The 15,336-nt window shown below is 37.7% G+C and overlaps 1 protein-coding gene across 1 annotated transcript in view; it reads left to right on the top strand.

Annotated features, from left to right (window-relative positions):
* The first annotated feature begins 319 nt into the window (after window positions 1–319).
* slc25a46 (solute carrier family 25 member 46) overlaps window positions 320–15,336 on the top strand; it is a 71,145-nt gene continuing 56,128 nt past the window's right edge. The window contains exons 1-5 of the mRNA XM_028804825.2: window positions 320–748; window positions 5,454–5,496; window positions 8,225–8,282; window positions 13,916–13,993; window positions 14,411–14,511. Coding sequence (XP_028660658.2) covers window positions 487–748; window positions 5,454–5,496; window positions 8,225–8,282; window positions 13,916–13,993; window positions 14,411–14,511 — 542 coding nt within the window. The 5' untranslated portion in view covers window positions 320–486. The remainder of the gene's footprint in view (window positions 749–5,453; window positions 5,497–8,224; window positions 8,283–13,915; window positions 13,994–14,410; window positions 14,512–15,336) is intronic.

The following is a 15,336-nucleotide window of genomic DNA, read 5'->3' as shown; positions in this document are numbered from 1 at the left end:
TAATTCTTTTGAAGATATTTTAAAGGCATTTCCAGATAGCTTAAAATGCAGTTTGAGATAACTCCAAATATCAGTTTGGCTCGCCATACACTCTTTTCGGTCTGCTGCCTTCTATTTACTCTGGGATACTCAATTTTCAAATACTCTGCCCCTTTGCCCAGTGGCTCAGGGCCCACGCATGAATATCTGACATCGGATAACAAAGCAGGAACAGAATAACGACCCAGCAATACCGGATATTCGAATGCTAAGTATGAAAACTACAAATCCCGAAAGCCTCAGCGTCACCTGCGTGGCGTAATTTCCGGGAACGCAGGGTTGACAGTTCTCTTCCTTCTTTTTGCAGGAAGACCGAATGTTGTTTTGTTTGTACGGTATTAGTGTGTGCGGCGTTTAAAGTGGGTTGAGCGGAATACACAGTTTTCTGCGACAGTCATTGTTGCCTTTGCTGTCGCTACTCTCCTTCGCGATTATTACCCTCCATCCATGAATTCTCGGCGACCCGAGAGCTTTGATGGTTTAAGTTATAGAGGTAGGGAGGATGCTGGCTATGGATCGGGCTTCCCGCCAAGGTCATTTAACACTTCAGGGGGTGCAGAACACCCCCAGTGGGTGACGACTCCTCTTGATATCCCGGGGAGCAGGAATCTACACTGGGGAGAGCGAACTCCACAGTATGGCGCGGTGACGCCCCCTGCTCCAGGGGCTAACAACGAGGAAGCGCCACTGGGCACCGCTTCAGCTGGAGGTAAGTCATGCCCTGCATCGACCTACGAGGGCGGGCTACTGGGATGAGGTATAGTGAATGCACGGCCTAACTGACGCTGTAATGTGCGTGCCGTGCGCTGTCTTCTTGTGCATTGTGCACGCGCCCTAGTGTCTTTTTGAAACCTCTGCACGCCTTGTCGATCTTTAACACTCCCCATTCCTAAAACACAATCCACTTGCACCTGTATAGGCTGGAATGGCTGATACTTTAATACGGAAGTGAATATTTTTGCTTAGACTGATACCAACGCACACCCAAATCGAAACTCATGACCTCCACTCCCAGCCAGCGCTTACCAATGGCATTGAAATGCAGGTACAGTGTCCATAATGCTTTTGAGGCATGAACACATAAGGCAACAAATGTAATGCATTCTACGAATTAATGTTCAAAACATTAGGTACAGCCAAGTCCATAACGACGCAAAGGCTGCCTTAGACTGTATAGGCACCCCACCTATGGATTAGGTGCTATAGCCTGGCAAGAGGCAATGCAGTACCATTAGAGTGCAATTCTTGGGAGATGCAATGCTTTGGTCTCCCATTTCCAGTCTTTTTTATATTATTCAGAGTAACGTAGCTAGAATCAGTCCTGGACTGAAACCCCCTGAAAAGAATGTCAGTCAATTTCAAGGTACTCCCAAAGGCACAGAATCAATAGAGATCTGGTAAGGAGGTGATGTGCATGGGGTTGGTCAAGAATTTTGCCACCAATTGCTTTTAACTCTTCAGTGACCTGATGGCATTGGCTAACAATCTTATAGTGGCATTTAATCATCATTATAGACAGTAACATATTTATTATTAAAGAAATTAAGATCATAAGATTTCAAAGTCCAGAAGAAATACATTTTTCTTAAATAGTTTTTGAGTCATTAAATACTGATAATAGGACTACTTGCAATTAATATAATGAAGAATTTTGGTGTAGGGCATAGTATGCAAGTAATGATATTGTTTCCGCTTAAGGTTTTCTTGAGTTGTTGGAGGTTCAAATTTATCTCGGCCGCACTGGTGCAAGGCAAAAGACAACTGTGGACGGAGTTCCAATTTAGAAACTGCAAAATTATCTAACCTGCAAAATATATGCAGTACCAGAAATTTTCATGACTTTGGTAGAAATTGATAGATTTTTTTTTCTTATCAAGATAACATTGAATTGATGTACAGCCTAGGCATTACTAGTGTTGTTAATGGCTTTTACTGCTTGAAATGACTAATTTTTAATTTATTATTCACATATGACTGCAAAGCCCGATTATCCGCAGCCGTTACTTTCATGCCGTAATGGTAAACTCCCTTAGCTTATCTTTAATTGGTCATTTTAAATGCTACATGGTTATGAGAGAAATTTTTGTAATCGCATTAGCACCACTGAGATGTGTTTTTCAAAATTAAACCACTAACTCAAGAAACATGCCAGTCTGTTTTTTGTAAAGTGAAGCATATTCCTTGTGCCAGACTGCCAAGAAAGTGAAGATTTCATACAAAGGTGTCTGTTACTGCCTTGAGAGATGAAGGCAAACTGGAGCTGATAAGTTAGAAAAAGAAGGGAAAGACTCAGATGGGCAACTGCATAAGAGGTTAAGTACATCAGAGTCTGTAGTTTGAGAAGCAAACTCCTTACAGGGCATCAATTGGCTTCTTCCTTATAAACACCCCAAATACCAATGCCATCTGCAACAAAGAAAAGACGATTGCAAGACGTCGACCATAATGTGCTTATTTCAGTTATTCTCTGTCCGATGTCTCTGTTCTTTTGCCCATTTTAATCTGAACTTTTTTTTTTGACAGTTTCAGATACAACTTTTCCCTGAAACACTGCCTCTATGGCCAGCATCCTGGAATCGTCTTTTCACTGTTGTAGATGACACTGGCATTTTTTTTAAGGCAGAATCCAGCTGAGTACCTGTAAGGCATATGTTTCTCATACTACACACTCTGCTTTACTTATCTTCGTATGCAGTTGTGCATCTGGGTCTTCCTCTTCTTTTTCTATTCTCGTTTGATCCAATTTGTCTTCTTCTCTCAAAACAGTAACAGACACCTTTGTATGCAACCTTAAGTTACTTGGCAATCAGTCACATGGAATAACCTTCATTCTGCAAAAAATAACAGACTAACATGTTCCTTGAGATACTTGTTTCATTTTTGCAATTTTTAAACCCAGGACTGAACTGTAGTAATGTACCTTGCAACCAAAGCGAACAGAATAAAAAGTTTCAGTGGTGCTAATGTAATTACAAAGGTTTCTCTAATAACCAATTAGCATGTAAGCATGACAAATTAAGGATAAGCTAAGGGAGTTTACCATTAGGATACTGAAGAAATTGCTGTTGAATTGCAGTTATATGTAAATAATACATTAAAAATCAAGTCATTTTTAAGCAGTAATAGCCATTAGCAACTCTAGTAATGCCTTGGCTGTATTTTTTAAACAAAATTAATGGTATCTCGGTTAAAAAAAAAAAAAAAAGTATCAATATCTATCAAAAACATGAAAATTTCTGGGTTTGTCCGGACTTTTATGACTGGTACTGTACTATTTTGCGGTTCTGTGATTGCATCAGCAGGTATACTAAAAAAAAGTTATATTTATTCTTGCAACAGGTACATCATGGACCACAATATATTTATTTTGAATTACTTGATCTGATTTAGTCAGTAGTAAGGATAAATATAGCAGCTTCACCATGTATGTAGAAGTTCAAGTTTATTCTTGTGTATACATAATACACAGTGTACATAGTGCAATGAAATTCTTAATTGCATGTCTTCTCAGAACTGCGACAGCAATATAATAGAAACAAACACAAAGCTATACGTAGAATGCAACATATAAATTACTTTGTTGTCTGATGTCTGTAGCAGACAAGTTGTTCAGTTCTACACATTTAATTTAGAAAATATATAATACAAAGTTGACTAACTCATTCGCTCACTCACCAACAAACACTATTCCTGTTTAGTTAGTGTAAAAAAAATGAAAATTTGGCAGGATGGTACATCTAAGTCAGTAGGTATCCACAAAGAAAGGACATTTCAATATACTGCATCAATCCAGTCATGGGGAGGCTTACAGCTCCATTTGACACCAGCTGTTTGGCTGTATGTTGGTTCACCCTTGACCCCTTGGGACCCTTTGACCCTGAATTGGATGAAGCAAGTTTGAGAATGTTCTGTTTTGCAGCCCGCTGTGTTGGGTAAAAATCAAGAGAGGTTATGCTTTTCTTGGGTGACATCAGCATCTTTGTGTGTAGTTTTGGGCTCAATATTTTAACTGCCTTCTAGAAAACCCAGAGAACATCTGTCAGGCTGACATCAGAACTGTGTGGCTTGATCTTTGTGCAGAAATTGCAGATGATGAATCATAAAAATGAAGCATTGACAAGAGTTTTAATTTATAAAGCCAGGAAGCATTGTGCATAGTAGGTGTTCATTAAATGGTTTCCCTAAAATGAAAGCGGGGGTATAGGGGTGAATTGGTTATGGGTAAATTATGCACCAATGTGAAAAAGTGTTTCTTCACTTACATATAGCAAATGCCAAGTAGCACAGTTGAAGCTGTATCTTGCAATTCTTAATATCTGCGCTCAGTGATGTCTTTATGTCGTCAGGCAAACTGGTGAAGAGAACAGCTACACCATCTTGCTGCTGACATTCTCTGGCATTATGGCACTAAAGTTTTAGGTTCAAATCCAGGCTGGGCCACTGCCTGTAGGTAGTTTGTATGCTCTCCATATGTCTGTGTTGGTTTTTCTCCAGGTTTTCTTCACATATTCCAAAGAAAGGTATTTTAATACATTCTTGTTTATCATGGCGCCAGAGATTTGTGATACGTTGCATGTTGGTTGGACTGTACATGTGACGGTACTGCTAGTACATGTCTGTTAGGTAAATTATAAAGGTGAAATTAACCCCATGAACCCATTTTGGGTTTTCTTGAGCCATTTCCCTAAGCCCAAAGAAGACCCAAGGAACTTCAAAGTGTAAAAATAAGACTCCCTAATAACAGAACAGAGCAAATACAAAGTATAACAAAAGGAATCAGTGAAAGGCCTAATGCTCCTAGTAGTCGCAGTCTGTCACATGGGTGGCTGGTCCACTTTTTCACAAACGCTTTCCAAGGCACTCTGCAGCTCACCTTCCTCTAGCTCAAGAATAAGCATGTCCTTCCATACCTTCCTTCCTTCCACCAGCTGAGCCCCTGCCAAATACTTGCCTCCTGACACAAGCCTCCTTGTTTTCTCTAAATATGAACATTTAATGTAAGATTCTTACATCTACAATTTTGTCTGTTGCTGTAAAATAAGGGTGCAGAAATTAACGTTATCAACAATTGTGGTGGTTTCCCTGGAGCTAGTGCTGTCGGCACAAGCTACTAGTGCATGATCCTGAAGTGCATTAAATGAGTTTGATATTAGATTGATATTTTGAAAAATGTCCGTCCAATTTCTTTCTTTCTTTCTTTCTTTCTTTCTTTCTTTCTTTCTTTCTTTCTTTCTTTCTTTCTTTCTTTCTTTCTTTCTTTCTTTCTTAATGGTGCATGTGTGCCCAGCTGGATTACTGACTTTTACATAGTTCTGCCAGGATAGGTTTTGGCTTGTCCTGGCCCTGAATAGGAATAAAGGGTTTTAACAGGGTTTGCTGAAATAATTCAATAATTACTTTGCTCTTTATTTCAGATCAGTTAAACAGATTTGCTGGATTTGGCATCGGCTTGGCAAGGTAATGTATTTCCCTTTTACTCTGCATACATTTTTTTTAAATTAATTTGTTTTGTTGCAGCCAAGTGTGTCTAATGTTTAATTGTCACTGTGTACAATGTTCACGTTTCCCATGTTCATATTTTATAAATCTGAATTTATTTATTAACTTGCAGTTTGTAACAAATGGTGTCCTATGCATTTTGTTTGTCTCACTCAGTTTTGGGTTATAGTTGTATTACATAATTGAGTTAGTAATTTCTATATTATTTTTTTCTAGAGCATTTAAAGTGCTCCTTGGAGTACAACCATATTCAAAAAGTGTGAGTGCAGCCAGGATACTGTACATGACTTTTAGAAGTGAGATTGCAATGGGATTTGAACTTGTGCTTAATAGTTTTCAACCTTGCTTCTTAACCAGTCTTAATCCTTATCAGTAACTATATTATAATCAATGAGATGCCTATTTAAAAATCTACCTTAAAATTTCTTAATATTATAGATTGTTTTGTCTTAAACAAATACTCCTCCCAAAATGTTTTTTTAATATGTTACTATCCCCACGTAATTTGTAGTGATGGCCAAGAAAAAAAAATTAATCTCATTTGTTTATGCAGAACAGAGATAAAAAAAAGTTTATGATATAATACAAATCAATGGTGTTCAATGCTCTACAATGGGAAACAAGGTGAAAACCGCCCAGGGAGAAAAGAATAAAAAATCCTGCTTGTGTCAGTTAATCTACATGTCAAGGTATACAGTTCTGCATAGGTTAAAACATTTTTTTTGTGAAGATATCTTTTAAATAGATAGATAGATAATCTCGGGGAAAAATCAGCACACATCGTAAACAAGAAATGCATGTCACATGGGATTGACTTTTTGATTTGAAAATCTGCCTCTCTTGCTCATTAATTGGTCAAAAGTCTTACATTTAATTCAGAAATGCAATCTCATGTGACTTGGAGTTCCTGTTTATGATGTGCGTTGATTTTTCTGGAAATATCTGTTTAACAATGTTTTATCAAAAATGTTTGTGTTTTGCACACTGTGAGCATACAACTGGATAACTGGCATGTGGATTATGCAACAGGAGTAACATGGGATTTTTTTGCCATCATTTACCATTGTACAGCATTGGTCACCATTGTCTTTTATTATATCATAACCTTTTTTTATCTCAGTTGTGCATGAAAGGATGAGGTTAAAATTTTTCTTAGTCATCACTTCAAACTACATGAGGCAAGTAACATAAAAAAATTCATTTTTTGGTGGAATATTCCTTTTAATTTCACAGCTTTGTGAATGAATTTGAGGTTGCAACATTATTTATGCCCAGCAGGAGGTGCTACTAGTATAGACTTGGATCAATAAAGAACCCAATATTATTAACATTAGCATTCCATTTACCAATGGAGGGCTGTATTTTCATCACCTACAAGACTACTGGGGAGATCAACTGATCTGGTACTCCTCATTATACCTCGGTGGCATGAAGTGTATTCAGGAATATATGGGGCTGCTAGGCGGAGCGCCTCTAAGGGACCACATTTGCTCAGCAAGAAGGATGGAAACCCAAAGGTGGTTAATTGGACCAGCTACCTCATGGAGCACTGAGGGGTCTTCTTTTTGAGTTAGGCCCATTAGATGTACGCTCTTATTGTTTTATTCTCTTGCTTTAATATTGTTTGTCCTGCCCATAGGTATTCAGTTGTTTGTTAAAAAAAGGAAGAGTTTGGTACTTTGTGTTCTGAGGTCAGCATTGGGCTCTGGGGTTGGTTCCTGAGCATCCACACACTTCTGGTGAAGGGCTTGTATTGATAATCCAAGTCAGCAGTTTAGCTCTGATTTAGATTTTTTAATAATGTCTGGTTTTCTCACAAAATAATAATTTGGGAAGTACCTGAAATATCATAAAATCTCATTGATTTGTCATGTTATTTTCAATGTGTAGAGTTACAGTATTCAATTAAAAAGGTTTTCTAAGCTTTTTTTCAGTCAAGTCAATTATTAGTCACTTTTCTTAGAAAAAGCAATGAAAATAAGAGGCCAATAGCAAGGGGTGCAGTGCAGGGAGTTGCTCACTATCTAGAAAAATCAATAATGGAACTTACAAGTTATGTTTTTTACAGTTTGTCACATTCTTTTGATTCTTTTCTGTAAACATCTTTAGGCAGAGATAATTTTTTACATTTGTAGTACATTTGCAGTTAGTGTGGCTGCCATACGGTTAAAGAGTCCTGGGTTCAACTTCAAATCCCATCTCAGTCACTGGCTGCACTGAATTAGTGTGTTCTCCCCATGTTGGTGTGGCTTTGGCAGCCCACATCCTAAACACGGTCATGTTAGCTTAATTAGCCTCATATAGGTGTGTGTGGGTATTCTGTGGATACTGTATATGAGATATGATGGACCAGCACCCCTCCTAGGGCTTGCTGCTGTCTTTTGTCTAATGGCTCACAGTAATGCAGTACTAGACAAGCAGGATATAAAACAAATTGACCTTTCTCGTGTAAAGGTGGCATAGAAAAACTGAATATGTGCTAAAAAAATGATTTATTTTTATTACATGTAATCCATTTCTAATTTTTGTTTTATTTTTATTTACATTATTTTTGGTTGCTCGTTGTAAATCAAAATGTTTCCATTGGATCAAAGTCATCACAGTAAAGGATTACAGATATTTGTTTTTGAATGTGTGAGATTTTTATTTATTCACATTCTAAGAGGAGCATTTTTTCTTTTTACAGTCTTTTTACAGAAAATGTACTTGCTCATCCATGTATCGTATTTCGCCGTCAGTGCCAGGTATGAACACTTTTCCCAAATATTTTCTGTTTTCTAAATTTATGAAAGTCATTGTGCTGACATAACGAAATGCATAACATATGTTCACATACGGCTCATTCCAAATTTTGTTAGTTTTCCCATACTTGATTTTAAAATAAAAACTTAAATGAATAGTTGGAAGAAGATGGCAGTTGTAGAAGATCACCAGATGTTTGTGGAGATACTGTTCCCAGAAAATAATAATAGATGAGAGGTGCAAATGGTTTCCTTCTTCTAGCAGTAGATAAATTAAGGATGGAAAGAATGGATGAAAGCTACTTTGGTGACTGAAAAGGGAGAGATAAAGAAAGAAAGAAATCTGGAGTGGAGATGAGAGAACTGTGTGGCAATTGTACATGTAAATATATTACCTAATTTTTGGACTTTAAACATCTTTACAAAAGCAAGTTAAATACAGAAAGAAAAAACTGAAAGCTACAGCAGTTCTCCAAGCACACTCAATCTTTTCTTCTGTCCTTCAGTCTTTTTCCAGGACACCTTTCTCCCACTGCATTTCTCTTACTCCTACTTCCTCAAAATGTTTATGTTCTTTACATTATTTGTATCTATCTAAGGATCATTTAAACAACTGTGGCCACAAGATGGTACACTCTCCTGATGGTTCCTGGAGTGGAGGGATATTTCAGGCAAAATAAAGAAATAATTTTATGAAAAAGCTTATCTCATGAAACGTGTAATTACCTTATGCTCATTTATCATTTTGTTATTTATTTATTATCACGTTTCTAAATGCATTTATTTTTCTTTTTTTCCAAAATATTCCTCCATATCAGATTACATTATAGCCTTTAGCTCTAATTTACCAGAATCCAGTATGTGTCCAGTCTAACCTACCGTTCTACACAGTGGGGTAATGGGTGTCCTAGAGGCTCCTGCTTTCATTCAGTGAGCCCATTTCATTGATTTTTGGGAGAGATAGCTACCCTGGATTTAGTAAATGTTATGTCTTCTATTCATGTCAGGGACTTCTCAAAATAACTCTAGATTGTTTTGACATTACTAAAAATATAATAGACAAAACAGTATGCAAAGAGACAATATAGGCAGAAAAAAGGAAATACATATTCACATTGAATGAGCTACCCTTATTTGCCAGTATACAAATGTGTCTGGGGAAATTTTGAGGCCTGGTATTTCTACTCTGTAATCATGATGCCAGAGATGTACTGCTAATGGTAATTAGCACATTCAGATAAGAGTTTCACTGACACTAATAACCCAGTGACATACAAAGTCCACAGTCTTGGTTTGGCCCTCACCCTTAGAAAGCCTTTACTTCTCTTTCTTGAGTTTGGCAGATTAATGTAGTTAAGCTAAACATTATCCTAAGAGCTGCATTTACGTAACCAACAACAAAGACACTACAGTACTTTTTTTCCTTGCATTTTATGAAATGATTTGTGGCCTTTCACATGTGGAATCAATGAATATGCATGCAAGTTCTTATTAGACAACAATGCCGTGCAATGTTTAGATCTATGGCCTAGTAGATCTGGTATACTGGGCTGAAGTCCCACATCTGGGTGTTGTCTGTGTCCAGTTTGCACATTCTCCCTGTATCTTTGTGTGTTGTTATCCTCTGGGTACTCCAGTCTTTCTGCTTAAAGATGATTAAGTTAGTTTAGTAGGTAATTCAAATTGCCCTTCTGTTTGAGGGTGTAAGTGGGCCCTGTCATGAACCAGTGTGATGTCCAGAGCTGTTTCATGTTTCTGGCCACACACAACCCTGTCTGAGAATTTTATGTTACGATTTCTTTTTAAAACACTACTCTATAAACAAACTGAATTTGCATTTTACTGTATTATATTCTGTTTCCTTTCCTTGTTCAGCACATGAGGATTAGGAAACTACACTTTTTGCTCCGTCTTTAATTCAGTAGGTAATAAAATTTCAAGGGTACAGAATAAAGAAACCACTGAACAGTTTATGTAAACCTTTTTATCTAAAGAAGTTTTTATAACTAACTTTAAAAAGCAATATTAGTTTATCCCAACCAGAATGTCATCATTTCAATACAGCTGTACTGTAATTACATACTGTAATTTTATTTTTCATTAACACACTTTTATTTGCAATGAAGTTAACCAAAGTCATCCTTTCCACCAACGGATTGGCCCTCTTTTGTATTTATTTGAAACCTGTTGTCGGGAAATTCCTGTAAATTGACTCCTAACCATCTAAAGTAACCTTACTGACAAGCTCAATACATGGAGCATGTCCAAAATTAAACATTATAAATATATTTACTTTCTCTGTGTTTGACACGAACTAGACATCAAGTAGAATGACTTCGCTCATAAGAAAAGATAACCTCACAGTTAGAAGTCCACTTACTCGCTTGAGTCGAGAGAGTCTACCTGTAGCTCAACTGTGTAAGATGGTGCTTCCATGAGGAGCAATGACCTGCGTTCACATTCTGAGTGCCCAGTGGGGACGGCTTGTAAAATGAATGCCGTCCAAGCAGAGAGAACCTTATTACAGACAATTGTTAACTCCAGTCTGTGACACAATTTGGACAAGGGGTGGCAAGTCCATTTTCTATTACAGGATGTCATAAGTTAAAATTATGGTTTTATCAGACAACAGTTGTAATTGACTTCAAACTGCCTATAATTAACATTGCTCAGAGAATCTGTTTGTATGTGTTCTTTGAATTATATATAGTAAGCTCAGTGTTTGTTTATTAACTTAGTGAGAAGTCAAGCAAAATGACACCTTTTATTGGCTAACTAAAAAGACTACAATATGCAAGCTTTTGATGAAACTCAGGCCCCTTCTTCAGGCAAGATGTACTATTAACTTATAAAGTCTTCAATTCATGCAGTAGGCCAGTAGTTCTCAAGTTCAGCTCAGGGGACAGCCGTTGCTGCAGTTTTTTGTCCTAAGTAGTTTATCTGCTGTGCTGGATGTCAAAGCAGGCAAGAGATGTTCTTGTAGTTGGTGGACGGCACACACTTAGTTCTCTTGTATACAGTTATGCGAAAAAATAAATACACCCGATGAAACGTTTGTTCTTTTTTAACATGTGTGAATATATGAAGATTTGATCTTCATTTGAACAGTATCAATCAATAAAGGTGATATAAGATAACAAACATCATGTCATTTGTACATTTTATAGTTCACTTTATATTTTAAATAAACATAAATGCAAAATTCGCATGTGGAAAAAGTAAGTACTCTCCTACCTTTATCACTATCTCAAATAACTAGAATTAGAATCTGGTGCCCCAAATCAGGTGCAAATGACTTAACCATCATTAGGAGGGTTTTGGGGGAACCTGTTTTAGTTGAACCTTAGACATTTGGTTTGGTTTGTACTTTCTTGAAGTGTGTGTTATCACCATGCATAGATCAACAGAGCTCTCTAAGGCTTTCAGAAAGAAGGTTAAAGATACACAAGAGTCTGGGAAGGGGTTTAACAAGATCTCCAAACTATTAGAAATCAACCATCAACCATTAAACGTTTCAGAAGATCATTTACAAGTGAAGATTTCAAACAATTGCCATAGTGTCCAGACCAGGCTATCCCAGCCAGTTAAGACTGAGAACAGATTGCAAGATGTTCAAAAAAGTTTCTAAGAACTCCAGAATTTCATCATGACACCTACAGGTAGCTCTTGCCCCTGTTGATGTCAAGGTGTATGAATCTACCATTAGAATGAGGCTGTTGGGCGGTGTGTGAGGAGGAAATCTTTGCTGTCCAGAAAGAACATCAGGGCAAGACTAAGGTTTGCCCATGAACACCTTACAAACACCAGGACTTCTGGAACAATGTGCCCTGAACAAATGAGGCAAAGATAGACAGTACCAACTGGCATGTTAGGAGAAAATCAAAGACAGCATTTGACCTGAAGAGCAGGATACTAACTATAAAGCATGTTGTTGGAAATGTTATGATTTGGGACTGCTTTGCTGCTTCAGGATTTGGGCAGCTCTCCATCAGAGTCCACTGTGCATTTTTCATTGTACCAGGGCATGCTTGAGGATAATGTGAGACCATGTGTCAGAAGATTGGAGCTCAACTGAAAGTGAACCTTGGAGAATGACAGTGACCCTAAAAATACCAGTAAAATCACCAAGGGTTGGCTGAAAAGAAAGAAATGGAGGGTTCTAGAATAGCCAAGCCAAAACCTTGATCTAATCCCATCACAATATTGTGGGGGATTGGAGACCGGATGTTCATGTAAGACATCTCCTAAAACATTGCACAGGTAAAATAATTCTGCATGGAGGAGTGGAAAGAACGTTCTGTCAGTCCATTATTGCTAAAAGAGGCTCTTCAGTTCATAAACCTCATTTAACCATCTGTTAACAGCAGCAATGTGTCATTAAGGAAATGTTTCATGAGAATGGATTAAGGAGTGTGATGAAGACTTCCCTACAGTGGCCTGTTCATTCACTTGATCTCAATTCACTTGAGTAGCTGTGGGATGAGTAGAATAAGATTTTTACAAGAGGGAACTATGGTGAAATGTATAGTGAATTGTAACAGAATGTCTCAGTATTGCTGTCTCATTTTTGGGATTTCTTCAAAGAGCCCCTACCACCTCTGATTTGGCCTTTATTGGATTCTGAGCATGTGGGTTACTGGTTGTTATCTATACAATATAGACCGGCCTCTTTGTGTATACAGTTAGTGCAGTGCTAAAGTTGTAATTAAAATAGCCAACTTGAGCACCTTATAAGAAAAACTCCGTACTTCACCCAACATACTTCATTTAAAATGCAATGGTAGTAATATTTCCAGACTGTATATCTAACTACATTTTACACAACAGCACATACTAATAAGAGAGAGAGAGAGGTTAGGAGCAGGCGCTGATACAGCGCATTGCCGCACCACCACATGACAAACCAATTCAGGATCCCAGATTAGGACCCGAGTGCAGCCATGCAATGGGTGACACCTCAGCACCATACTAGTTCAGATGGAATGGAACCAGTGTGAGGTTTTTTATGGTGGCTGGAGTGCCAATTCTGCCAGCAACCCCCTAGTTTTTCCCTGCAAATTGGAGGGCCTACATGCATGGCTGGATGCAGACTAACGTCATACGCAGGATATTAATAAAGTATAATTAAAAAATGAACCACAAAACTTGCCTTTATGAAAGGTCCAATTTGGAACCAACCCAGTTCATCGTAGAGCACACTCAAGCCACACTGATTTACAGTTTTCAGTTACCTTTTTGTAGTCTTGCTGTTTGCAGGTAGCATGGTAACTTAGTGCCCTAAATCTTTATACACGTAGAATTTTTTCCCCCGTCCTGTTCACTATTGGTGTGGAGATTACATATTGTTTGCTTGTCTTTAGCTATTGTTCTGGTTAATTTATGACTAAATTGTCTTTGCCTGGGAAAGTAGATAAGTACTTGATAATTTTGACATTTTTAATTTTTGTTTTATTATTGTGACTTAATTGAAGATCAGACCACGTTCTTATGAGTAATTCATGTAGAAATCAAGGTAATTCCAAGGGTTTCACATACTTTTCTGCAATTATATCAGTTTAGAAATCTGTAACCTGTAATTTTACAAGTAATAAAATGTATTTTCCTTTTGTTTATTGTAACATTTTCTTTGACCACAGGTTAATTACCATGCAAAGAATTACCATCTATCTCCTTTCTCTGTCATCGTTGTTATGTACAATGTGACCAAAGCACAGGTAAAGCACAGTTCTTTTTTTTTTGAGAAAAGCATAAACTTACTTTATTATTAAAAAAAAAAAAAAACAGACCAGTGATTACATGCATTAAGTGAGTAACAAACACATGAAAAACACAATAAGAATTCAGTCTTTTTCTTATCTATGTTTGCACACACTTTTCTTGTGGTAGTTGATAATGCAATCAGATAATAAGCCGGAATTAAAATTAAACCACTTAACCATGCAGTTTGTTTTCTCTTTAAGACAATTAAAAGATTGCTTTAATATCGTGAATTTAGTATGGGATTGTAATCAATTGTTTTTAAATTTTGGGAATTTGGCGAGCAGGTGTATAGATATATAGAAGTTATGTGTTTAATAGTTTATGCCTAATATCTGTGTTAATAAATGTCTTATGTTGCTAATACTTCTTAGGGACCAAGAGCCCTCTGGAAAGGCATGGGAAGTACATTCATTGTCCAGGGTATCACTTTGGGAGCTGAAGGAATCGTCAGCGAATGCTCGCCATTGCCTAGGTAAAGGTATAAACCAAACTGATTACTAATTTCTGAGACTATGGGAATTTTAAGTTTCAAACATAGTTCTTAAATGGTTTTAAGTGTGATTCAGGTCTTAGGTTGTGCTGCATGATTCTCAAGCCATGTATGCATGATGAGGAAGTTACAATGCTCATAAACTATACTTACAAAAAATTATTAACATGGAGCATTATACTGCTTTGGTGTAGTACAGTACATTTTTGTGCAAATAGTATTATTTTAAAACACTCCAATATCATTGCAATAGGAAAAAAGCTTGAGTCAGTATTTTTGATTGGTATGTACTTTCTGGGGGCGGCACGGTGGCACAGTGGGTAACGCTGCTGCTTCGCAGTTGGGAGACCTGGGGACCTGGGTTCGCTTCCCGGGTCCTCCCTGCGTGGAGTTTGCATGTTCTCCCCGTGTCTGTGTGGGTTTCCTCCGGGCGCTCCGGTTTCCTCCCACAGTCCAAAGACATGCAGGTTAGGTGGATTGGCGATTCTAAATTGGCCCTAGTGTGTGCTTGGTGTGTGGGTGTGTTTGTGTGTGTCCTGCGGTGGGTTGGCACCCTGCCCGGGATTGTTTCCTGCCTTGTGCCCTGTGTTGGCTGAGATTGGCTCCAGCAGACTCCCGTGACCCTGTGTTCGGATTCAGCGGGTTGGAAAATGGATGGATGGATGTACTTTCTGTCTATTTGATAACAGACCATCTAAGCTGTCCATCCAGGTTATTGACATTGACAATACTGTACTGCATAGTAATAGGTTTATTATTGACCAGCCAAAGTACCTGGCATTGCCTGGGTATAAATATATGAGGGAC

This window comes from Erpetoichthys calabaricus, chromosome 7 (genome assembly GCF_900747795.2).
Source record: "Erpetoichthys calabaricus chromosome 7, fErpCal1.3, whole genome shotgun sequence".
In the NCBI taxonomy this organism is placed as follows: domain Eukaryota; kingdom Metazoa; phylum Chordata; class Cladistia; order Polypteriformes; family Polypteridae; genus Erpetoichthys; species Erpetoichthys calabaricus.
This window is presented reverse-complemented; position numbering and strand designations above follow the sequence as displayed.